The 25,001-nt window shown below is 42.9% G+C and overlaps 1 protein-coding gene across 1 annotated transcript in view; it reads right to left on the reverse strand.

The window, feature by feature from the left end:
• Window positions 1–7,645: 7,645 nt before the first annotated feature.
• Window positions 7,646–25,001, reverse strand: part of LOC137309904 (cadherin-2-like) — a 187,446-nt gene continuing 170,090 nt past the window's right edge. The window contains exon 16 of the mRNA XM_067977915.1: window positions 7,646–9,018. Coding sequence (XP_067834016.1) covers window positions 8,809–9,018 — 210 coding nt within the window. The 3' untranslated portion in view covers window positions 7,646–8,808. The remainder of the gene's footprint in view (window positions 9,019–25,001) is intronic.

Consider the following 25,001-nt stretch of genomic DNA (forward strand, 5'->3'; position numbering starts at 1 on the left):
CCTACATTATAACAGTGATTAAACTTCAAAAGTATTTCATTGACTGTAAAGCATTTTGGGACATCCTGAGGTTGAGAGACGCCATAGGAATGAGAGTTTGTTCTTTTCTTTCTCTTATAAAATAAATAATTGTCTTGCACATAATTTTCTCGTAACATATCTTCACAACATATCTTCAGAGCATTTAGTGAACTAAGCCTTGAGTTATAGATCATTCCCCTTAAGACGTGCTAACTTTCCTAAGATTGCATTAATTGATTCTTTCCTTACATCGAGTTACATCAGAACAACAGCACAGAATCAGGCCATTCGGCCCAACAGGTCCATGCCGGTGTTTATGCTCCACACGAGCCTCCTCCCTCCCTACTTCATCTCACCCTATTCCTTTCTCCCTCATGTGTTTATCGAGCTTCCCCTGAAATGTATCTATCCTATTCGCCTCAACTACTCCTTGTGGTAGCGAGTTCCACATTCTCACCACTCTCTGGGTAAAGAAGTTTCTCCTGAATTCCCTATTGGATTTATTAGTGACTATTTTATATTTATGACCTCTACTTTTGGATTCTCCCATAAGTGGAAACATTTTCTTCACTTCTACCCTATCAAACCCTTTCATAATCTTAAAGACCTCCATCAGTTCACCCCTCAGCCTTCTCTTTTCTAGAGAAAAGAACCCCAGCCTGTTCAGCCTTTCCTGATAAGGAGATCCTCTCTGGTATCATCCTTGTGAATCCTTTTTGCACCCAATGCCTCTATATCCTTTCTATAATATGGAGACCAGAACTGTGCACAGTACCCCAAGTGTGGTCTAACCAAGGTTCTATACAAGTTTAACATAACTTCTTTGCTTTTCAATTCTATCCTTCTCGAAATGAACCCCAGTGATTGATTTGCCTTTTTTATGGTCTTATTAACCTGCGTTGCTACTTTTAGTGATTTGTGTATCTGTACCCCCAGATCCCTCTGCTCCTCTATTCCACTTAGACTCTTATTATCCAAGCAGTATGTGCCCTCCTTATTCTACCAAAATGCGTCACCTCGCACTTATCTATATTGAATGGTATCCTGTAACATCTGAACAGAGATCGTCCCAATGAAAACTGGCACTAATCAATAAAATATGAAAGATAAAAAGCTTAACTGCCATTGTCTAAATGGCTGGTGTACAGCAATTATAATCAACTCGGCTCCCTTTTTGGTGGGACATACTGAACAAGGGGGAAAAGGTGGTATAAAGGAACTTATCCTTGCTAGGTAATTGAAATTTTTAATCTAGCTTTGGGAATTCTACTCCTGGAGGACAAAATCCTGAACCGATTTAATAAGAAAGTGTTCAACTCAATGATTGAAAGAAAGTGCCTGCTGATTATCTCCCAAGATCCAAGTCAAACTAAATCACTTCTGTACCAGTGGCCAACCTTTAGAGTTTCCTTTTCACAATTAAGTTGTCCTGAGTGGTGATCTACAAACAAGTTAGTTAGAATCATAGAATGGTTACGGCACGGAAGGAGGCCATTTGGCCCATCGAGCCTGCGCCGGCTCTCTGCAAGAGCAATCCAGCTAATCCCACTCCCCCGCTCTTTCCCCGTATCCCTGCAAATTTTTCTCCTTCAGGTACCTAGCTAATTCCTTTTCGAAAGCCACAATTGACCCTGCTTCCACCAACCTTTCAGGCGGTGCATTCCAGATCATGATCACAGTTGTCAACAGGTACAAACTTCAAACTAGTACAGAAGAGCATAGAATGGTAATGTCTGGAGACAAGAACATGGGCGGATCAAATGACAACAGCGAGAGCTCGATTGTCTGTATTGTGTTTTCACCAGTTTTACACCTGGGCCCCAGAGGCGCCTAATACCATAAGGCCCAATATCCTGAAGTAAGATTTAGGTGAAATCCTATGTTCTATCTGAAGGATAACAACTGTTTTTTGAAGCATTAAACCGCTCCAGAACATAATCCTTTCCCAGACCAGTATATGGAACCAGGTACCAGTAAATCAACACACATTTGTGCGAGTTGAGTTAGCAGAGTACCGACTGCAACCCCATCCCCTCCCCACCCTGCCCGATCTTTTCCAAGTGCGTGCTTTCATGTGCCAGGTTAGGTAGGGATAGAAAAGCAGCCTCTTATTTACAGCGGTTTCGTACATGCCTTTGTTACCTCAAGACGCGACTATTCCAATGTTCTCCTGGCCGGCCTCCCACCTTCCACCCTCCGTAAACTTGAGCTCATCCAAAACTCTGCTGCCTGTATCCTAACTCACACCAAGTCCCGTTCACCCATCACCCCTGTGCTCGCTGACCTACATTGGCTCCCAGTCCAGCAAAGCCTCAATTTAAACTTCTCATCCTTGTTTTTTCAAATCCCTCCATGGCCTCGCCCTCTCCCTATCTATGTAACCTCCTCCAGCCCTACAACCCTCCGAGATCTCTGCATTCCTCCAATTCTGGCCTCTTGCGCATCCCCGATTTTAATTGCTCCACCGTTGGCGGCCGTGCCTCCAGCTACCTCGGCCTCAAACTCTGGAATTCCCTCCCTAAACCCCACGGCCTCTCTCTATCTCTCCTCCTCCTTTAAGATACTCCTTAAAACCTACCTCTTTGACCAAGCTTTTGCTCACCTGTCCTAATATCTGCTTATGTGGCTTGGTGTCAAATTTTGTTTGATAACGCTCCTGTTTTACTATGTTAAAGGCACTATATAAATGCAAGTTGTTGTTATGGGGGAATTTAATAAACATTGTGAGCATTGTCTGTGCATAAACCTGAATCCAGATGTTCGATTTTCTCCAATGGTGGCTTGAAATTAGACTTCTTTTGCTACTGAAATTGGAAAAGGGGCCCTTTTATGTGTAGGACATATATCTACAGTGATTTCCTCAACAAGGAGAGCCTGCAGGACAGGATCTTGTTTCCAACACTTAATTCTGACTGTAACTTGAATTTAGATGTTTGAAGAACAGTCTTGTTCACCCAGCTGAGTAACCTATTTGGTGGTAGAAGAAATTTGCCCATTGAACTGTGTTATGGTGTGGGTGTGAAGGAAGGTATTAAGGGTCAGAGTCAAGGTGGGTAGATGGTCGAGATACAGATCAGCCATGATCTGATTGAATGGTGGAACAGGCTCGAGGGACTGAATGACCTATACCTGTTCCTATGAAACAAGCCATAGTTTTTTTTCCCCTCCCACGTTGATCTCTTCCACCCCCCACCCCCCCTCCACACCAAAAAAACAAAATCTAGCAAAGTTAAGTTTTCAGCAGTTCACAAATTATTTGCAAATTCTCCAAGCTTATTCACCTCAGACGGTAACAGGGTTTCATGTTGCCCGTCAATTCGACCGTTCACTACAATCCTTTTTCTCCTTCCTCACTACTGAACCACAAACCTTTTCCTTGTTCCTACTTCACAGAATCGTGCCTGTGCCGGTTCTTGTAAGAACAATCCAGTTAGTCCCATTCCTCCGCTCTTCCCCCCCCCCTAACTCTGCAAATTTTTTCCCTTTAAATATTTATCCAATTCTTTTTTGAAAGCCATGATGGAAGCAGATTCAACCACCCTTTCAAGCAATGCATTCTAGATCATAACCACTCGCTGTGTAAAAAAGTTTTCCCCTCATGTCACCTTTGGTTCTTTTGCCAATCACCTTAAACTTGTGTCCTCTGGTTCTCGACCCTTCCGCCAATGGGAACAGTTTCTCTTTATTGACTTTAGAACTGGAGAATTGCGAATGTTACACCCTTGTTCAAAAAAGGGTGTATGGATAAATCCAGCAAATACAGGCCAGTCAGTTTAACCTCGCTGGTGGGGAAGCTTTTAGAATCGATAATCCGAGACAGAATTAACAGTCACTTGGACGAGTGTGGATTGATTAGGGAAAGCCAGCATGGATTTGTTAAAAGGCAAATCGTGTTTAACTAACTTGATAGAGGTTTTTGATGAGGTAACAGAGAGGGGAGATGAGGGCAATGCAGTTGATGTGGTGTATATGGACTTTCAAAAGGCGTTTGATAAAGTGCTGCAGGGGGCAGTAACAATATGGGTACAGAATTGGCTAAGGGACAGGAAACAGAGAGTAGTGGTGAACGATTGTTTTTTGGACTGGAGGGAGGTGTACAGTGGAGTTCCCCAGGGGACAGTGCTGGGACCACTGCTTTTCTTGATATATATTAATGACTTGGACTTGGGTGTACAGGGCACAATTTCAAAATTTGCAGATGACAAAACTTGGAAGTGTAGTGAACAGTGAGGAGGATAGTAATAGACTTCAAGAGGATATAGACAGGCTGGCGGCATGGGCGGACACATGGCAGATGAAATTTAACGCAGAAAAACGCGAAGTGATACATTTCGGTGGGAAGAACGAAGAGAGACAATATAAACTAAAGGGTACAATTCTAAAAGGGGTACAGGAACAGAGAGATCTGGGGGTATATGTGCACAAATCGTTGACGGTGGCAGGGCAGGTTGAGAAAGTGGTTAAAAAAGCATACGGGATCCTGGGCTTTATAAATAGAGGCATAGAGTACAAAAGCAAGGAAGTCATGATGAACCTTTACAAAACACTGGTTCGGCCACAATTGGAGTATTGTGTCCAGTTCTGGGCACCGCACTTTAGGGAAGATGTGAAGGCCTTAGAGAGCATTCAGAAGAGGTTTACTAGAATGATTCCAGGGGTGAGGGACATTAGTTACATGGATAGAGTGGAGAAGCTGGGGTTGTTCTCCTTGGAACAGAGAAGGTTGAGAGGAGATTTGATAGAGGTATTCAAAATCATGAAGGGCCCAAACAGAGTAGATAGAAACTGTTCCCATTGGCAAAAGGGTCAAGAACCAGAGGACATAGATTTAATGTGATTGGCAAAAGAACATGAGATATGAAGAAAAACTACTTTACACAGCGAGTGGTTAGGATCTGGAATGCACTGCCGGAGGGGGTGCTGGAGGCAGATTCAATCGTGGCCTTCAAAAGGGAACTAGATAAGTACTTGAAAGGAAAAAATTCGCAGGGCTCCGGGGATAGGGTGGGGGAGTGGGACTAGCTGGATTTCTCTTGCATAGAGCCGGCACGGACTCGATGGGCCGAATGGCCTCCTTCCGTGCTGTAACCTTTCCATGATTCTAAACGACGGTCAGAGTAACTTAGTTTTCAATGTCCAAAAGTTTTTCATCTTGGAATGTGATGCAGAATTTGCTGACGTTTAAGTTTAAGTAATATATTGGATGCATAGGGAGCACTGAAGTAATCAGCTATTAAATGAGAGTTCGGAGCACTCTGTTAGGATGACTTCCTAAATTAGACTCTCAACTATTTTTACCTCCAGGTTATTAAAATGGAAAGGACGTGTGAATTTACTTTGTCTCCCTTCCACCTATTCTCTTGTTGTCTCTGAACTTTAGTTCCCCCCCCACCCCTCCCAATTTCACGCAAAGTTGACATGACCTACACATTGAATGTTGGAAGACTAAATACAAGATGGCAGGCAGCCTACTTTCAAACCGAGGTCCACTGACCAAAATCCCTCTCTACATTTGAGAGAAGTGAAGATGCATGGAGTTGCAAAGTAGTACACAGATTACATGCATCGGCCTCCCACTTAGTCAGCTTTTGTGGTGTTAGTTGCGACCGGAATGTTGGCCAGGGCACCAGGAGAGCTCTTAATTCTTCAAATAATGCCGTGGGATCTTCAACATCCACCTGTACAGCAGACATCAATTTAATGTTTTATCTGAATAACATCACTGACAAAGGTAACGCTCCATCAATACAATATTGAAGTGTACACGGGCCGATCAGGAACGATCCAAAGTTTATACGCACCCTGCCCAAATTACTCCCCCTCAGCCCTATTAAAATCTACTGCCCCCGTCTCCAAAAATCCTAAGACCCCCTCAAATAAATTTTCACTGGCCCCACAAAAGTTATGGACCTGCCTTTCTATTCACGCACATGAATTCGGTCATCGTCACGGTGCCCCCCCCATCCCTTTGGGCCAGAGGGATGCTTAGTGCTCCCCGTTGGACCATTTAAACTTTCACCACCATTGTTTTGTTAAGCTCGAGTCTGCAGTGGCACAAACTATCTGTGGTCTGATGATCATTGTATCATCCTCATCTTCACTCCAAATGTTTGATTTGTTTGTTTATTAAAAAAAACCACTTGCATTAATTACACAAGCTCCAACCCAGTGCATGGTGCAAGACAACAGCACAGAAACAGGCCATTCTGCCCAACTGGTCTATGCGGCCGTTTATGCTCCACACGAGCCTCCTCCCTCCCTGCTGTATCTCATCCCATCGTAACCTTCTATTCCCTTTTCCTCATGTGTTTATCTAGCTTCCCCTTAAATCTATGCTATTCGCCTCAACCACTCCTTGTGGTAGCGAGTTCCACATTCTCACCACACTCTGGATAAAGAAGTTTCTCCTGAATTCCCTATTGGATTTATTAGCGACTATCTTATATTTATGACCTCTAGTTTTGGACTCAGTCACAAGTGGAAAAATGTTGTCTACTTCTACTCTATCAGACCCTCTCATTATCTTAAAGACCTCTAGCAGGTCACCCCCTTAGCCGCCTTTTTCTAGAGGAAAAGGAGTTCCAGCCTGTTCAGCCTTTCCTGAACAGAAGGAAAAAAAATAGGAATGATATTAATCACTGGGTCAAAATCCTGGAAGTCCCTACCCAACAGCACTGTGGGAGAACCTTCACCACACGGACTGCAGCGGTTCAAGATGGCAGCTCATCACAACCTTCTCAAGGGCCACTAGGGATGGGCAACAAATCCCAGCCTCGCCCACAACAAAAAAAAAAAATCAGCAACTGGTTTGTCTATTAAATTGCACAGATTCAAAAAGTTAACAAACCCCTTGGATTTAAAACATAATAGAACAACCCTCCCTTTCAGTGGCATTTTTCACAAAAGTCTGAAAAACTCTGGGGATATGTACACACGCCGACAGATTGCCAATGGCTTAGTAAAAAAATACCCTGCATCATTCCAGCAAATTGACTTTTTTTTAATTAAAAAGCATGTCGAACACTTGATTTTCTATGTTCTGAATCAACATCGCAGATTATCCTGGGTGGGGGGGGTGAAGGGAAGAGGGGGAAAGAAAAGGGAACACTTTGAAGCATTTCCAGTGTGTTGCTGTCCAGTCAAGGCTGAATTTTGAAGTCGGGATCCAGTGTCTACTCGCTAATCATAAGGGCGGACACAGCATTCCCATTGGTGATCGCCTGCTAAGAAATGACCCAACCTCTGGGCACTTGGATTTTCCTGGGTGTTGCAAGTAGTCCTCGGATCTCCAGGTGAAACGTAAAACATGGAGCAGATACCCTCCCCTCCGCAGCAATGGGAATCAGGGCCGTCTCTGATCGAGATCTGGAGTCAGAGTCAGAAGGAAACATAAAAGAAGTGATGCACGATAGTCGCGGGTCCCTGTTCGAGTGCTGCTCCCCCCAGGAGCACGTACATCAATGTATGTCTGCCGTTAGTTAATGGGCTACAAGAGACTGTGCCTCATAAGATCGACACACCGTGGTTAAAATGGTGCAGTTATCGCGGGGCTGTAAAAAAGGACGGTCAGATGCGCAATTATTGAAAACATGCTGCCGAAATAAAGTCAAAACCCAGCGAAAAATTCAAAAAAGTAGCCTTTAATTTATATTGGGGCCAGAGGTGTAATGTTTCTATTCTGGTACACTTTAAAACTGGCAAAGCCATTGTCACAACTCTCTCCTGGCTCAAAAAAAGCTGCTCTTGAATTAGTGCCACCAGCATCTAGCCTAACCCCTCTTGGTTTTTGGTACAAATTATGTAAAACACTTGTGCTAGTTAAGAATTACAAAAGAAAAAAAAAAATCATCATGGTCTATCTACTCTTCAAACTTGTCAACATCACTTTCTCCAAAAGCATTTTCCGGCAATACTTTTTTCATAGTGAAAAAAGATAAAAACATGCAAAAAAAAATTTTGAATTGCCCAAATTTTTTCTTTAAATTTAAAAAAAATTTTTTTTTTTTTAAACACATGTTTTGGAACTGGTTTGTAGACTACATCTTTCAACATTATGTACACTTTCCTTTTATACAATGGATTTAAAACAAAACAAAAAAAATCTTTAGTACCAGTTGTCGACTAGAGGAATGAAATGAAAATTTTCTAATTTCTCATCTGGCTTCGAAAACAGGAAAACTAAAAAAAAAAGGTGTGACAAAATCAGAGACCTGACAACCACCTTTACTTTTCAGCCCACTTTAATTTACTGTAGCTCTTCGAAAACTGGAATCAGTGATGTACAATTCGTTCACTCGCCCTCTTAAAATGGTTGAACGAAATTTGGTGTTCTTAGCATCTTATTTAACTAAAAGCAGAGAAAAGCTCACCATCGTCTAACTGTGTTTCATCTTTGGGGCGAGGGGGGGGGGGAAGAAAGATTTTTTTTACTTCAAAATGTCAGAGTTACTGTTAAAGCGTCTAACATAAACCTAATGATTCAGGAGATCAAAAAAGTGTACAAAAAGGCACATAAAATCCCAGTGCTTCTGTACTTTGAAATTCAAGTGTAACAGAGCTCTCATTACCAATTTTTTTTTTAAAACAGTGTCAATCTACCGATAATCCCACTGACGCAGGTAGTGTGCAGCCTATAACTGAAGCCTCCAAGCTTGTGCTAGTTGACTACAATGTAAAAAGCCTAGCCTTTTTTTAAAAATTTGTTGCTGCTGCTGCTGCTGCTGCTAGGAATAATCGGTTAGAAGATCTCTGTCCGCAATGCATCCCCCGCTGTGAGTCCGAGAGTCCTTAGCAGTCGCTGCCTCCGCCGTACATGTCCGCCAGCTTCTTAAACCGCGGCCCCCAGTCGTTCAGGTAATCGTAGTCTTGGTCGCCCCCGGAACTTGTGGAGTTGAGGGAACTCAGAGAGCCTGCCGTGGAACCACTCCCCTCGTAATCAAACACCAGTAGCGAGTCGTAAGGGGGGGCCGTTGGGTCATTGTCTGCTGCCTTGAGTCCCTGCAATTTTTTTAAAAAAAGGAAAGCTTACGTTAAAATATGGTTTTCTACTGGGTCGCCTGTCATTTAAAAAACGGTAACGTTAAAAGGTGCAACATTTGAGGTTAGGATCAGATCAGCCATGATCTTATTGAATGGTGGAGCAGGCTCGAGGGGCCGAATGGCCAACTCCTGCTTCTGTTCTTAATTACAGCTTCCTGTTCTGTAGATTCTACATCATTTCCGAGAAACAGACTGTAGCAATTGATAACATAACCAATGCTTCCAATTGCTCAAACAATGACAGTGTTGAACACACAAGTATAACACTGAATAAAGTTAAGTTGGATATAAATTGTGATTGCTCTAGTTACAGAATGCATGTCATGTGGAACAGTATGGCACCTGTCATCGTTGTAGGTGTGGATAATTCTGGTATCTATGCTAGTATGTGTTTCCATGGGAAGAGAAGGGTTCACAAATACATCCTTCTCACTCCCTTCTCCAGCAATTCCCAAGGACTTCAGGGTCTCATTTTCCATGCATGAAGTATAGTATGCGTAATGTTTTATCTAAATCTCGCCTACTAATCAGTTACATTGGATGGAGCTCTTTTGAAGTCGCACCCTTATTTGGTGGTTTGCATTTTCTGGGTGCACAATAACTTGCATTTATATAGCAATATAGGAACAGGAGTAGGCCATTCAGCCCCTCGCGCCTGCTCTGCCATTTGATAAGATCCGTGATCTAACTCCATATACCTGCCTTTGGCCCATATCCCTTAATACCTTTGGTTGCCAAAAAGCTATCTATCTCAGATTTAAATTTAGCAATTGAGCCAGTATCAATTGCCATTTGCGGAAGAGAGTTCCAAACTTCTACCACCCTTTGTTAATTACAGCACCTTTAACATAGTAAAACGTCCCAAGGTGCTTTACAGGAGCAATTATCAGACAAAATTTGACACCGAGCCACAATATGGAGATATTAGGACAGGTGACCAAAAGCTTGGTCAAAGAGGTAGATTTTAAGGAGCGTCTTAAAAGGAGAGGCAAAGGGGTTTAGGGAGGGAATTCCAGAGCTTGGGGCCTACGCAGCTGAAGGCATGGCCGCCAATGGTGGGACGATGAAAAAAAATCAGGGGATGCACAAGAGGCCAGAATTGGAAGAACTCAGTTATCGTAGGACATTGCACAGCTTGGCAGGCTATTTGCCCCATCGTGTCTATGCCGGCTCTTTGGAAGAGCTATCCAATTAGTCTCACTCCCCTGCTCTTTCCCCCATAGCCCTGCAAGTTTTTCCTTTTCAAGTCGATTCAGTAATAACTTTCAAAAGAGAATTGGATCTCTACTTAAAAAGAAAAAATTACAGGACTGTCGGGAAAGTGCAGGGGAGCGGGACTAATTGGATAGCTCTTTCAAAAGGGTCTGCAGACACGATGGGCCGAATGGCCTCCCTCTGTGCCTATGATCTACAGTATAGCTGGACGGTTTCACACAGTAATAATTTTTAACTGATGCTTAGGATTTCCTGATTTGGGCTTTAGTAATCGTGGAACAGACTTTGAAGCGTCTTGATTGCCCAATCCTGTTCACCCGCTGGCTTCTGAGGTAGTCTGTTCACAGTACTGCGCCTTTTGTGCAACATATGAGTCTTACAGGACACACAGACAAAGGGGCTGTGTTCCGTTCTAGCTTGTGTGAAGGCCTCACCCGTTGATTAAGTGGGCGTGGGGTGGTCAATTTTGTATCGCCACACGAAGGTGTGCTGTTTTCTCCAGAACATTTTGTAAAGGTACCGGTCGTTTTTTGTGGGCACTGCGTTTATTACATCCTCGTTGTACTGCTCCAACAAGAGGGTCAGGGAAAATTACGGTCATGAGGGCCACTACATAGAACTTACAGCACAGAAACAGGCCATTCGGCCCAACTGGTTTTTGCCGGTATTTATGCTCCACACGAGCCTCCTCCCTCCCTACTTCATCTCACCATATCCTTCTATTCCTTTCTCCCTCATGTGTTTATCTGGCTTCCCCTTAAATGCATCTATACTATTCGCCTCAATTACTCCATGTGGTAGCGAGTTCCACATTCTCACCGCTCTGAGTTTCTCCTGAATTCTTATTGGATTTATTAGTGACTCATATTTACAGCCCCTAGTTTTGGACTCCTCTTTCCCTCCCTCAACAAGTGGAAATATCTTATCTACGTCTACCCTATCGAACCCCTTCGTAATTGTAAAAAGACCTACAGCTACCGTTCATAATTTTAAAAGATCTCCGTCAGGTCACCTCTGTCTTCTCTTTTCTAGAGAAAAGAGCCCCAGCCTGCTCAGTCTTCCCTGATAGTTATAACCTCTCAGTTCTGGTATCATCCTCGTAAATCTAATCCATCCTGAGGTAAAATCTGGGGGCTGAAGCAAAAAATATAATGCACTTGGCTTGACCGTTGCTGCACAGCAACTATTTCTAGGTAATGTGTACACTTCTTATGCTCAGGCTTGATTTTTGGTTCAGTATTAATGGGAACTTTTTTTTTTGGAAGTACCAAGAAATCATGTACTCATTCTGGAAAACTAGTCAACAGCAGAAAACGTTCCTGTTATATATTTACAATTGAACTAAAGAATCAATATCAACTTGAACATCAAAGATCATTAAAAAGCACCCAAGCTAGCAGCATCGATTTAAACCTCCCAGCTGAATAAAACTGGAAGCAACAAATAGGCAGGATGAGAGATAATGGGATAAAGCCATTTAAAAGCTGTAGCATCCCAGATTTTCTCAAGTTTAAAAGCAACCAGATAGTAACCTGTGACTTTAATTTTTTTTTTCTTTTAGTGGATATACATACAAATAGACCTAAAACCAAACAGGATAAAGCACATCTATTATAGCACAAGAAATATAATTTTACACTCATGATTTAAAATTTATAGGTCTGAAAAAAAACTAAGTTAAGCATAAGGAAGTGAGGGTGAACCTTTATAAAACACTGCTTAGGCCTCAGCTGGAGTATTGTGTCCAATTCAGGGCACCGCACTTTAGGAAGGATGTGAAGGCCTTAGTGAGGATGCAGAGATTTACTAGAATGGTGCCAGGATGAGGGACTTCAGTTACGTGGAGAGACTGGAGAAGCTGGGATTGTTCTCCTTAGAGCAGAGAATTTTAAGGGGAAATTTAAGAGGTTTTCAAAATTATGGAGGGGTTTTGATAGAGTAAATGGGGAAAAATGGTTTTCAGTGGCAGGAGGCTCGGTAAGCAGAGAGGACAGATTTAAGGTGATTGGCAAAAGAGCCGGGGTGGGGGGAGAAAGAAGAGCAGCATTTTTTTTTCTTACTCAGTGACTTGCGATGATCTGGAATGCGCTGCCTGAAAGGGCGGTGGAAGCAGATTCAATAGTAACTTTCAAAAAGGGAATTGGATAAATACTTGAAGGGAAAAAATTTGCAGGGCTACGGGGAAAGAGCAGGGGGAGTGGGACTAATTGGATAGCTCTTTCAAAGAGCCAGCACAGGCAGGACAGACTGAATGGCCTCCTCCTGTGCTGTATGATTCTATGATAGAGAACACACGCACACACTTTTTTTAAAAAAGTGTTCAGCTCATCCAATTCCTCCCCTCTCTCACGGAGGTACAGATTCATACTCTGGCAAAGTTCTACTGACCACCTCTACTACATCATCCAAATGGCCAAACCTCACGTGCGTGCCTAGACAGCAAGGGTCAGTGGGCTATTTGACTGTTGGAGTCATCACAGTTGTGTCACCCTTCCTTCAACTGATGCCAGCAGGGTTTAGTGGACAACTGTTATCAGAAGCAGGATCCTGGGAGATTTATTTCCCCCTATTAATTCTAAAGGGGGTGCAGGAACAGAGAGATCTGTATATGTGCACAAATCTTTGAAGGTGGCAGGGCAGGTTGAGAAACCGGTTAAAAAAAAGCAAACGGGATCCTGGGCTTTATGAATAGAGGCATAAAGTACAAAAGTAAGGAAGTGATGATGAACCTTTATAAAACACTGGTTCGGCCACAACTGGAGTATTGTGCCCAATTCTGGGCACTGCACTGTAGGAAGGATGTGAAGGCCTTAGAGAGGGTGCAGAAAAGATTTACTAGAATGGTTCCAGGGATGAGGGACTGCAGTTATGTGCATAGACTGGAGAAGCTGGGGTTGTTCTTCTTGGAGCAGAGAAGGTTAAGGGGAGATTTGATAGAAGTGTTCAAAATCATGAAGGGTTTAGGTAAAGTAAATAAAGAGAAACTGTTCCCATTGGCAGAAGGGTCGAGAACCAGAGGGCACAGATTTAAAATGATTGCCAAAAGAACCAAAGTCGACATGAGGAAAAACTTATCTACGCAGCGAGTTGTGATGATCCAGAATGCGCTGCCTGAAAGGGCGGTGGAAGCAGATTCAATCGTGGCTTTCAAAAAAAGGAATTGGATAAATACTTGAAGGGAAAAAATTTGCAGGGCTACGGGGAAAAGAGTGGGGGAATGGGACTAATTGGATTGCTCTTACAAAGAGCTGGCACAGGCTTGATGGGCCAAACGGCCTCCTTCTGACCTATAACAATTCTATGTTTCTATTCATTAACTCAGCAGGATTGGGATCAATTGAGATTGCGTTCAGCACAAATCAGTGATTGAATCTGAGGCCTTTCTGTAGAGCTCAGAAGCACTCTCCATCCATTGTGATGTTTGCTCTCTACCCTTGTGCTGAACAGGAACTTAAGACCTGCATACTAGGGGGCATAGTCTCAGGATAAGGGGTCGGCCATTTAAGACTGAGATGAGGAGGAATTTCTTCACTCAGAGGGTTGCGAATCTTTGGAATTCTCTACCCCAGAGGGCTGCGGATGCTGAATTGTTGAGTATGTTCAAGGCCGAGATCGATAGATTTTTGGACTCTAGGGATATGGGGATCGGGTGGGGAAAGTGGAGTTGAGGTTGAAGATCAGCCATGATCTTATTGAATGGCAGAGCAGGCTCGAGAGGCCTTATGGCCTACTCCTGCTCCTATTTCTTATGTTCATACACTGACCTCACAAAAGTGACGGGTCCAAGAGAATGTGGGGAAGCGCCAATGATCCAACTCAGTGAAAGCTCCAGATACAGCAGCTTTACAACAGGCTGCCTGTCCAGTGCTTTAAATTGTAAAAGGCACTCTGTGCGTTGAAGGCTGTCCATAGTTCATAATTTGAGTGACCGTGGTTCAGAGAGTGCCTCTTGTATATTTTATCATGAGATATTTGGGTCTCTCAATAACCGGTTTTTTTTTGGGAGTGTCCGTTTATACAGGTTTCACGGCAGTCACTAATAAATCCAATCGGGAATTCAGGAGAAACCTCTTTACCCAGAGAGTGGTGAGAACGTGGAACTCGCTACCACAAGGAGTAGATTAGACAAATTGCACGGATATATTTAAGGGGGAAAGGAATAGAAGGTTATGCTGATAAGGTGAGATGAAGTAGGGAGGGAGGAGGCTCATGTAGAGCATAAACACCGGCATAGACCAGTGGGGCTGAATGACCCATTTCTGTGCTGTTAATTCTAGGTAAATGCTGCAAGCAGCAAGAGTCGAATCTGAGAATTCTTTAGTCACAATCAAGTATATTTGAGCATTAAATGTTCGAAAGACTTGCCCAGAAAATCAGCTTGCGTTTTCTGACCACTTCCCTCTGCTTCTCGCCAATCTTTCCAGACTGCTCTAAAAATACCCTCCAGCTAATTTGAAGAGTAGAAAATCAGTTCCCTTTTTGATGAAGCTGTTCATTACTGGACTTTCAGAATTCCATTTGCTCAAAGCGGCTATATACACCAAATACTGATCGATAATTTGTCCATCTTTTCAGCTTCCTTTTATGACAGGATAATTAGGAGATCTTGCCATCCTTTCTATGTTCCACATTCATGTCTTTTGGAAATGTTTTGTCATAATTATTTGACTTCAATTATTGAAGTGGAAACATAAGAAATAGGAGCAGGAGCAGGCCATATGGCCCCTCAAGCCTGCTCCGCCATTCAATGAGATCGTGGCTGACCTACGACCTCAACTCCACTTTCCTGCCCAATCCCTTGATTCCCTTAGTGTCCAAAAATCTATCGATCTCAGTCTTGAATATACTCAATGACTGAGCATCCACAGCCCTCTGGGGTAGAGAATTCCAAAGATTCACACCCTCTGAGTGAAGAGATTCCTCCTCATCTCAGCCCTAAATGTCCATCCTCTTATCCTGAGACCATGTCCGCTAGTTCTAGACTCTCCAGCCAGGGTGAAGGTCCTCATCAGCACAAGCACAGCAAATGGAAGACTGGATTTTTCACTCAGTGCTACACAACAAGCACAATGCACCGTATCCAAGTCAAGAAACATTGGCACAGATTTTTCTGGAGTGGGGCATCTCACGCCATGCCCCATTTGTTCCTCGCCCTTCAGCTCAAAAAAAATCTTTTGCTCTGTAGCTTGCTGGAAGTGCGAGCTGATAACGGCGAGGCGAGGGGGACATTTAGTGAACGACGGGACCAACAGTCTATCTCCTTAACCAACGGGATTTAAGGATTGAGAAAGCAAGACAGGAAGGACGGAGAAGGAAATAGGTGAATGAGAGTCAGATCAGGTACAGAACGAGAAAGAGAGAGGGAAAGAGATTGGATTTAGAGAGGAAAAAAAAGAGACAGAAAGGAAAAGTAAGATCAAAAATTTTTTAATTTAAAATTTTCAAAAAGCTTTAGGAACAATTTACTACCTGCGGGAATGAGACTCCAGTTTCAATTATTCCCTTTCTGAGCCGGAGGTTGAGTGGCAATTGCAGGAACATAAATCTGGTCATTAAAAGGGTCCTTACATTGTAAAGTACCAGCCCTAACTTTCTACAGCGAGTTAAATTTGTATTTACTGCACAAATACAGCAATATCTTGAAACTCACGGGGGGGGGGGTTGTGGACGAGCTGCCGTTTTCACGACGCTAACGGTGGAAATCACAGGGTATCTCTTCCTCTCCACAAGTTACTGTTTTTTTTAAAAAAACAATGACGACATGCACCATTTAACTCTCCGTTATTTTCCCAGCAAATTTTGGGCCACTATCTTGAACACAGTACAAGCAAGGAGTGTTACTTGTCAAACTCTAATGCTAGATTAGCAAATCTAACCTTCAAAACAGCAATCGAAGGGAGAGAGGACTGGAATTGAGAACGATATTAAGTCAACATAAAGAACATCGGCTGGCTCAATGCGGCAGGTTCCTTGCAGACGCTAACAGCCCATGAATATTCCCTCCTGGTATAGTGTGGCGTTGAATATTTGAAATGATCAATCTCTAAAATTTTTCTCCCCCCGCATTAACTAAAAAAAAAATTAATTTCATTTATTAAGAAATTAACTTCTTTTCTGGAGATACATTTGCCTCTATTAACCAGAGAGAGAGAGAGAGAGAGAGCGCTATTTAACCAATGCACTACTTGGAATTAAATTAATTAAACCAAAACAATGGAGCAGATGCATCAATTTACAATTTTCATACTTGAAAATCTAATTTCAACTGGCCCGTGATAATGGGATTGGAGAGGGTCACCATTAAAGCACATCATTTTAATTCGTTGGATAATGGATTTTTTTAAAAAACACAGCCCGCCCGATAAAATTCCATTACATTTTGAAGGGCTTTGGTCCTCCTCTTGCTCCTGCCCCTGTCCCTCTAGCCAACATTGTTCCCAGTACCCTACAGATCAATTCACACCGCTGCATTTTAAGTTCTGCAAATGAAGCATTTTTTAAAAAAAAAATCAATACAGGCCAGGCTAATTATTCCACATTAACCCCTTGTGCCCAACTAATTTATGCTGGACAAGTGATAACTACTACTGGTGAAACATCCCAACTTGTGTTTCATTAAAGAAACTCTTCAGACATCGGAATCTTCATTAACTTAAAAGGTCAAGTATTTTGTGAAATCTAAAAGCGATTTAAAAAAGGTGCATTTTACTGCAATGCCTAAATTTGCAACCCCTGATGCTAGATTAACAAATCTAAATTTGTGCAGCAGTTGTAAGGAATAGTTGGGAAATGGGATTGGAGTAGGAATCACATAGAATTAACAGCACAGGAACAGGTCCAGTGTTTATGCTCCACATGAGTCCCCTCCTACCCTGCTTCATCTAACACCATCAGCATATCCTTCTATTCCTTTCTCCCTCATGTTTATCTCGTTTCCCCATAATGGCATCTGCGCTATTTGCCTCAACTACAAGTTCTACATTATAACCACTCTCTGGATAAAGGAGCTTCTCCTGAATCCTTGATTGGATTTACTCTCTTATATTTATGTCCCCTAGTTTTGGACTCCCCCACAAGATAACTCCAGCAAATTTACTTACACAATGCTACTTCATTTGCACTATTTATTTATACTGAGAATGCTACTGTGGTATAAAACTGCTACTTCAGGTTAATAAAACACAACATCCTCCAGTAATTAATTATTTTTTTTTAAAAAACCACCAACTGAAACTTTACCGCAGCCAACAACTTGCATTCGTATACTGCCCTTAACACAGTAAAGGCACTTCACAGGAGTGTTGTAACATTCGTATCAGGTAATGCACACGCACGTACTTTACTGCACAAAAAAATTACGATAAATGCTGTTTATCTTTGAGCATGTTCCATTGACTGGGAATCTAGGCAATGAAATGGAGAATTTACGAGGCCAGGTATCACAAGCTTAAAACAAAACTTACAAATTAGACTAAAACTACACACCAACACAATAAGTGTGTTGTAAAAAAAAAGTCTTGAAAACCAGATTTAATTCCTGGTCAGCAGTAATTGAGTTGATTTGAGTGTAAATGGGGTTTGTAAATAGCCTCAATAATCCTGAATTAGAGAGAGAGAAAAATCAGCAGGATTCTCGGTCACTGTTTAGTCATTTCTGCAGCACCATGTGCATGTGAGATTGCTGGGTGACATAAGAAATAGGGGGAGCAGGCCACACAGCCCCTCGAGCCTGCTCCGCTATTCAATAAGATCATGGCTGATCTTCAACTGAACTTTCCTGCCCTAGCCCTATATCCCTTCATTCCCTTAGTGTTCAAATATCCACCGATCTCAGTCTTTGAATATACTCAATGACTCAGCATTCACAGCCCTCTGCAGTAGAGAATTCCAAAGATTTACAACCCTGAGTGAAGAAATTTCTCCTCATCTCAGTCCTAAACGGCTGACCCCATATCCTGCAACTATGCCCCCTAGTTCTAATACTCCCCAGCCAAGGGAAACAGCCTCTCAGCATCCACCCTGTCAAGCCCTCTAAAAATGTTATATGTTTTAATGAGATTATCTCTCATTTTTCCAAACTCCAGAGAATATTTGACCATTCTACTCAATATTTCCTCATAGGGCAAACCTCTCCATCCCAGGAATCAATTTAGTGAACCTTTGTTGCACTGCCTCAAAAGGAAGGATATACTTGCCTTAGGTAAGGAGACCAAAACTGTACACAGTACTCCAGGTGCTGTCTCACCAGAACCCTATATAATTGCAGCAAGACCTCCTTACTCATAGTCCAACCTCCTTGCAATAAAGGCTAACATACCATTTGGCTTCCGAATTGCTTGCTGTACCTGCATGTTAACTGTGTGATTCATGTATAAGGACACCCAAATTCCTCTGACTACCAACATTTCTTAGTCTCTCACCTTTAAAAAAAATTCTGCTTTTCTATTCTTACCGAAGTGGATAAGTTCACATTTCCCCACATTATGCTCCATCTGCCACCTTCTCACCCACTCAATCTGTCGATATTCCTTTTCAGCCTCTTTGCATCCTCTTCACAGCTAACTTTCTCACCTAGCTTTGTATGGTCAGCAAACTTGGATACATTACACTCGGTCCCTCCATCTAAGACAATGATATAGATTGTAAATAGCTGAGGCCCAAGGACTGATCCAAGATACAACCTGCCAACCTAAAATTGTCCTGTTTACTCCGACTGTTTTCTGTCTGTTAACCAATCCTCAATCCACGCTAACATATTACCCCCAATCCCATGAGCCCTAATCTTGTGTAACAACCTCTTGTGTGGCACCTTATCGAATGCCATTTGAAAATCCAAATATACTACAGCCACTGTTTCCCCCTTATCTACCCTGCTAGTTACACCCTCAAAAAACGAATAGATTTGTCAAACACGATTTCCCTTCCATAAAAACATGTTGACTCTGCCTAATAATGATGATTTTCTAAGTGCCCCGTTACTACATCCTTAATAGATTTGAGCATTTTTCCTACTATTGATTTCAGGCTAACTGGCCTATAGTTCCCTGTTTTCTCTCTCCCTACTTTCTGGAATAGCAGTGTTATATTCGCTACCTTCCAATTCACGGGGACTGTTTGAGAATCTAGAGGATTCTGGAAGATCAAAATCAATGCATCCACATCTTTTAAAACCCTAGGATGTAGGCCATCAGGTCCAGGGGATTTATCGGCTTTTAGTCCCATTAATTTCTCCAGTACCTTTTGTTTACTAATCTTAATTGCTTTAAGTTCCTCAGTCTCATTAGACCCTTGGTTCCCCACTATTGCCGGTATATTTTTTGTGTCTTCTACCGTGAAGACAGATACAAAATGTTTAACTTCTCTGCCATCTCCTTATTCCCCATTATAATTTCTCCTGTCTCTGTCTCTAAGGGCCCCAAGTTTACTTTTGCTAATCTCTTCCTTTTTATATACTTGTAGAAGCTCTTACAATCTGTTTTTATATTTCTTGCTAGTTTACTTTCATATTCAATTTTCTCCCTTTATCAATTTGTTGGTCATCTTTTGCTGATTTCTAAAATCCTCCCAATCCTCAGGCTTACTACTCTTTTTGACAACATTGTAAGCCTCTTTTAATCTAATACTATCCTTAACTTCTCTAGTTAGATCATTTGTCCCATGTGGTTTTTATTCAAGAATTATGAATTATTTCTTTCAATGTTTGTCATTGTTTATCTGTCATCATATCTTTTAATCTAATTTCCCAATCTACCTTAGCCAACTCGTCCCTCATACCTATGTAATTGGCTTTATTTAAATTTAAGAGCCTAGTTTTGGACATAACATCACACTCGAACTCAATATGAGTCACTGAAAGTGAGCACTCAGGTGCAGCAAGCAGTTAGGAAGGCAAATGGTATGTTGGCCTTCATTGCAAGAGGATTTGAGTACAGGAGCAGCGATGTCCTACTGCGGTTATACCAGGCCTTGGTGAGACCACATCTGGAGTATTGTGTGCAGTTTTGGTCTCCTTATCTGAGGAAGGATGTCCTTGCCATGGAGGGAGTGCAACAAAGGTTTACCAGACTGATTCCTGGGATGGCAGGACTGACATACGAGGAGAAATTGGGTCAACTAGGCCTATATTCACTAGAGTTTAGAAGAATGAGAGGTGATCGCATCGAAACATAAAATTCTAACAGGACCATCCATGCAGGAAGGATGTTCCTGATGGCTGGGGAGTCCAGAACCAGGGGTCGCAGTCTCAGGATACGGGGTATGCCATTTGGAACTGAGATGAGAAATTTCTTCACTCAGAGGGTGGTGAACCTGTGGAATTCTCTACCACAGAAGGCAGTGGAGGCCAAGTCATTAGATGTATTCAAGAAGGAGATAGATATATTTCTTAATGCTAAAGGGATATGGGGAAAAAGCAGGAACAGGGTACTGAGTTAGACGATCAGCCATTTTCATTTTGAATGGCGGAGCAGGCCCGAAGGGCCGAATGGCCTACTCTTGCTCCTATTTTCTATGTTTTCTGTTTTCTATGTAAACTATTTTTGCCAATTTGGTTTGCCCAGTCTGTATTGAAGCCTCCCACGATGATTTCATTACCCTTGTTACATGCTCCTCTAATTTCCTGATTTATACTCTGTGCGACACTAACTACTGATCGGGGGCTGAAAACTACTCCCACCAGTGTTTTCTCCCCCTTGTTATTTCTTAGCTCCACCCATACTGATTCTACATCCTGATTTTCTGAGCTCAGATCCTTTCTCAGGATAAAGGCAGTAAGTCCTGCCTTTATCTCATCCTTCATCATCAGGACTATTCCCCCCTCCTTTTCCATTTTGCCTCAAAGTCAAGTACCCTTGGTCACCCTGCAACCACGTCTCAGTAACGGCTACTAGATCAAACCCATTTATCTCGATTTGTGCCATTAATTCATCTATCTTGTTATGAATGCTTTGTGCATTCAGATACAGTAAAAATTTTAAATTAAGGGCACTATTTTTCCCCTGATGTGACCTTAGTCACTAATGCCCTATTACTTTTGTTAAACTCTGTACCTTCCTGACACACTCCGCTTGTTTTTACCCAAATTGCTACTCTGCTCTACAGCCTTGACTTTTCTCTTTAGACTTATAAATTTGCCCTTACCTGAACCCCCTCCCACATCCTCTGGTTTAAAGCCCTATCTACCGCCCTAGTTATTCGATTCGCCAGGACACTGGTCCCAGCCCAGTTTAAGTGGAGCCCGTCCCAACGGAACAGCTCCCTCTTTCCCCAGTACTGATACCAGTGCCCATAGAAACATAGAAACATGGAAAATAGGAGCAAGAGTAGGCCATTCGGCCCTTCGGGCCTGCTCCGCCATTCAAAATGATCATGGCTGATCGTCTAACTCAGTACCCTGTTCCCGCTTTTTCCCCATATCCCTTGATCCCTTTAGCATTAAGAAATATATCCATCTCCTCCTTGAATACATCCAATGACTTGGCCTCCACTGCCTTCTGTGGTAGAGAATTTCACAGGTTTACCACCCTCTGAGTGAAGAAATTTCTCCTCATCTCGGTTCTAAATGGCATAACCCGTATCCTGAGACTGTAACCCCTGGTTCTGGACTCCCCAGCCATTGGGAACATCCTCCCTGCATCCAGTCTGTCTAGTCCTGTTAGAATTTTATATGTCTCGATGAGATTACCCCTCATTCTTCTAAACTCTAGTGAATACAGGCCTAGTCGACCCAATCTCTCCTCATACGTCAGTCCTGCCATCCCAGGAATCAGTCTGGTAAACCTTCGCTGGACTCCCTCCATGGCAAGGACATCCTTCCTCAGATAAGGAGACCAAAACTGCACACAATACTCCAGATGTGGTCTCACCAAGGCCCTGTATAACTGCAGTAAGATATCCCTGCTCCTGTACTCAAATCCTCTTGCAATGAACGCCAACATACCATTCGCCTTCCTAACTGCTTGCTGCACCTGAATGCTCGCTTTCAGCGACTGGTGTACAAGGACACCCAGGTCTCATTGCACCTCCCCTTTTCCCTATCACCATTCAGATAATCTGCCTTTCTGTTTTTACAACCAAAGTGGATAACCTCACATTTATCCACGTTATACTGCATCTGCCATGTCCTTGCCCACTCACCCAACTTGTCTAAATCACATTGGAGCCTCTCTGCATCCTCCTCACAACTCACATTCCACCCCAGCTTTTGTCGTCTGCAAACTTGGAAATGTTGCATTCCGTTCCCTCATCCAAATCATTGATATATACTGTGAATAGCTGGGGCCCAAGCACTGATCCCAACATCTCTCCCACTCCTTCCACGTCAAATAAGCTACATCCGCCCAAAGGCCGCTATTGATTTTTGTATTGACGAACCTTGCCAGATCATCAGCTGCTACAGGAACATTCTGCAAACAAAGGATTATCCGTTCCTGCATGCAGCAAGGCCTGGACAACATCCAGGCTTGGGCTGATAAGTGGCAAGTAACATTCACGCCAGATAAGTGCCAGGCAATGACCATCTCCAACAAGAGAGAGTCTAACCACCTCCCCTTGACATTCAACGGCATCACCATCGCCGAATCCCCCACCATCAACATCCTGGGGGTCACCATTGACCAGAAACTTAACTGGACCAGCCATATAAATACTGTGGCTACGAGAGCAGGTCAGAGGCTGGGTATTCTGCGGCGAGTGACTCACCTCCTGACTCCCCAAAGCCTTTCCACCATCTACAAGGCACAAGTCAGGAGTGTGATGGAATTTTCTCCACTTGCTTGGATGAGTGCAGCTCCAACAACACTCAAGAAGCTCGACACCATCCAAGATAAAGCAGCCCGCTTGATTGGCACCCCATCCACCACCCTAAACATTCACTCCCTTCACCGGCGCACTGTGGCTGCAGTGTGTACCATCCACAGGATGCACTGCAGCAACTCGCCAAGGCTTCTTCGACAGCACCTCCCAAACCAGCGACCTCCACCACCTAGAAGGACAAGGGCAGCAGGCACATGGGAACAACACCACCTGCACGTTCCCCTCCAAGTCACACACCATCCCGACTTGGAAATATATCGCCGTTCCTTCATTGTCGCTGGGTCAAAATCCTGGAACTCCCTTCTTAACAGCACTGTGGGAGAACCGTCACCACACGGACTGCAGCGGTTCAAGGCGGCGGCTCACCACCACCTTCTCAAGGGCAATTAGGGATGGGCAATAAATGCTGGCCTTGCCAGCGACGCCCACATCCCGTGAACGAATAAAAAAAAAATCCACTGGTTCCCACCTATCTATTCTACTAGTTACATCCTCAAAACACTGCAGTAGATTTGTTAAGCATGATTTCCCTTTCATAAACCCATACCGACTTTGTCCAATCCCTTTAATGCCCTCCAAGTGTTCTGTTATCACATCTTTTATAATAGACTCGAGCATTTTCCCCACTACTGATGTTAGACTAACCGGTCTGTAGTTCCCTATTTTTTCTCTCCCTCCTTTTTTAAATAGTGGGGTTACATTTGCCACCCTCCAATCTGCAGGAACTGTTCCAGAGTTTATAGAATTTTGGAAGATGATCACCAATGCATCCACTATTTCCAGGGCCACTTCCTTTAGTACTCTGGGATGTAGATTACCAGGCCCTGGGGTTTGTCAGCCTTTAGCCTCATTAATTTCCCTAGCACTATTTTTTTTTACTAATACTGGTTTCCTTCAGTTCCTCCCTCTCACTAGACCCTTGGTTCCCTAACATTTCTGGGAGGTTATTTGTGTCCTCCTTTGTGAAGACAGAACCAAAGTATGTGTTTAATTGTTCTGCTATTTCTTTGTTCCCCATTATAATTCCCCCCATTTCTGACTGTAAGGGACCTACATTTGTCTTCACCAATCTTTTTCTCTTGACATATTTATAGAAGCTTTTACAGTCAGTTTTTATGTTCCTTGCTAGTTTACTCTCATACTCTATTTTTCCCCTCTTAATCAATCTCTTTGTCCTCCTTTGCTGAATTCTAAACTGCTCCCAAACCTCAAGCTTGCTGCTTTTTCTGGCAATTTTATATATCTGCTCTTTGGATCTAATACTATCCCTAATTTCTTCTGTAAGCCATGGTTGAGCCACCTTTCCTGTTCTATTTTTGCGTCAGACAGGAAAGAATAATTGTTGTAATTCCTGCACACGTTCTTTAAATATTAGCCATTGCCTATCCACCGTCATCCCTTTTAGTAAAGTTCCCCAATCTATCATAGCCAACTTGTACCTCATACTTTCGTAATTTCCTTTCTTAAGATTCAGGACCCTAGTTTCGGATTCAACTACTTCACTCTCCATCTTAAATGAGGAATTCTATCATGTCATGGTCGCTCTTCCCTAAGGGACCCTGCACAATAAGACTGTTAATTAATCCTTTCTCATTGCACAATACCCAGTCTAGGATCACCTGTTCTCTAGTTGGTTCCTCAGCGTATTGGTCTAGAAAACCATCACCTACACACTCCAGGAATTCCTCCCACAGAGTATTATTGCTAATCCCCATGAATTGAAACCCTTGCTTCCCACACCACTCTTTCAACCACACATTCAACCATTTAATCTGCTTGTCCCTATGCCAATTTGCATGTGGTTCAGGTAGTAACCCAGTAAGGACACATCATGGTGTAAGCTCTTCAGTCTGGGCTCAGGAGTGGGTGCACAGAAAGAAAATTGCCAAAACAAATAAAAATTGAGCAGGTAA

This window comes from Heptranchias perlo, chromosome 3 (genome assembly GCF_035084215.1).
Source record: "Heptranchias perlo isolate sHepPer1 chromosome 3, sHepPer1.hap1, whole genome shotgun sequence".
Classification (NCBI taxonomy): Eukaryota; Metazoa; Chordata; class Chondrichthyes; order Hexanchiformes; family Hexanchidae; genus Heptranchias; species Heptranchias perlo.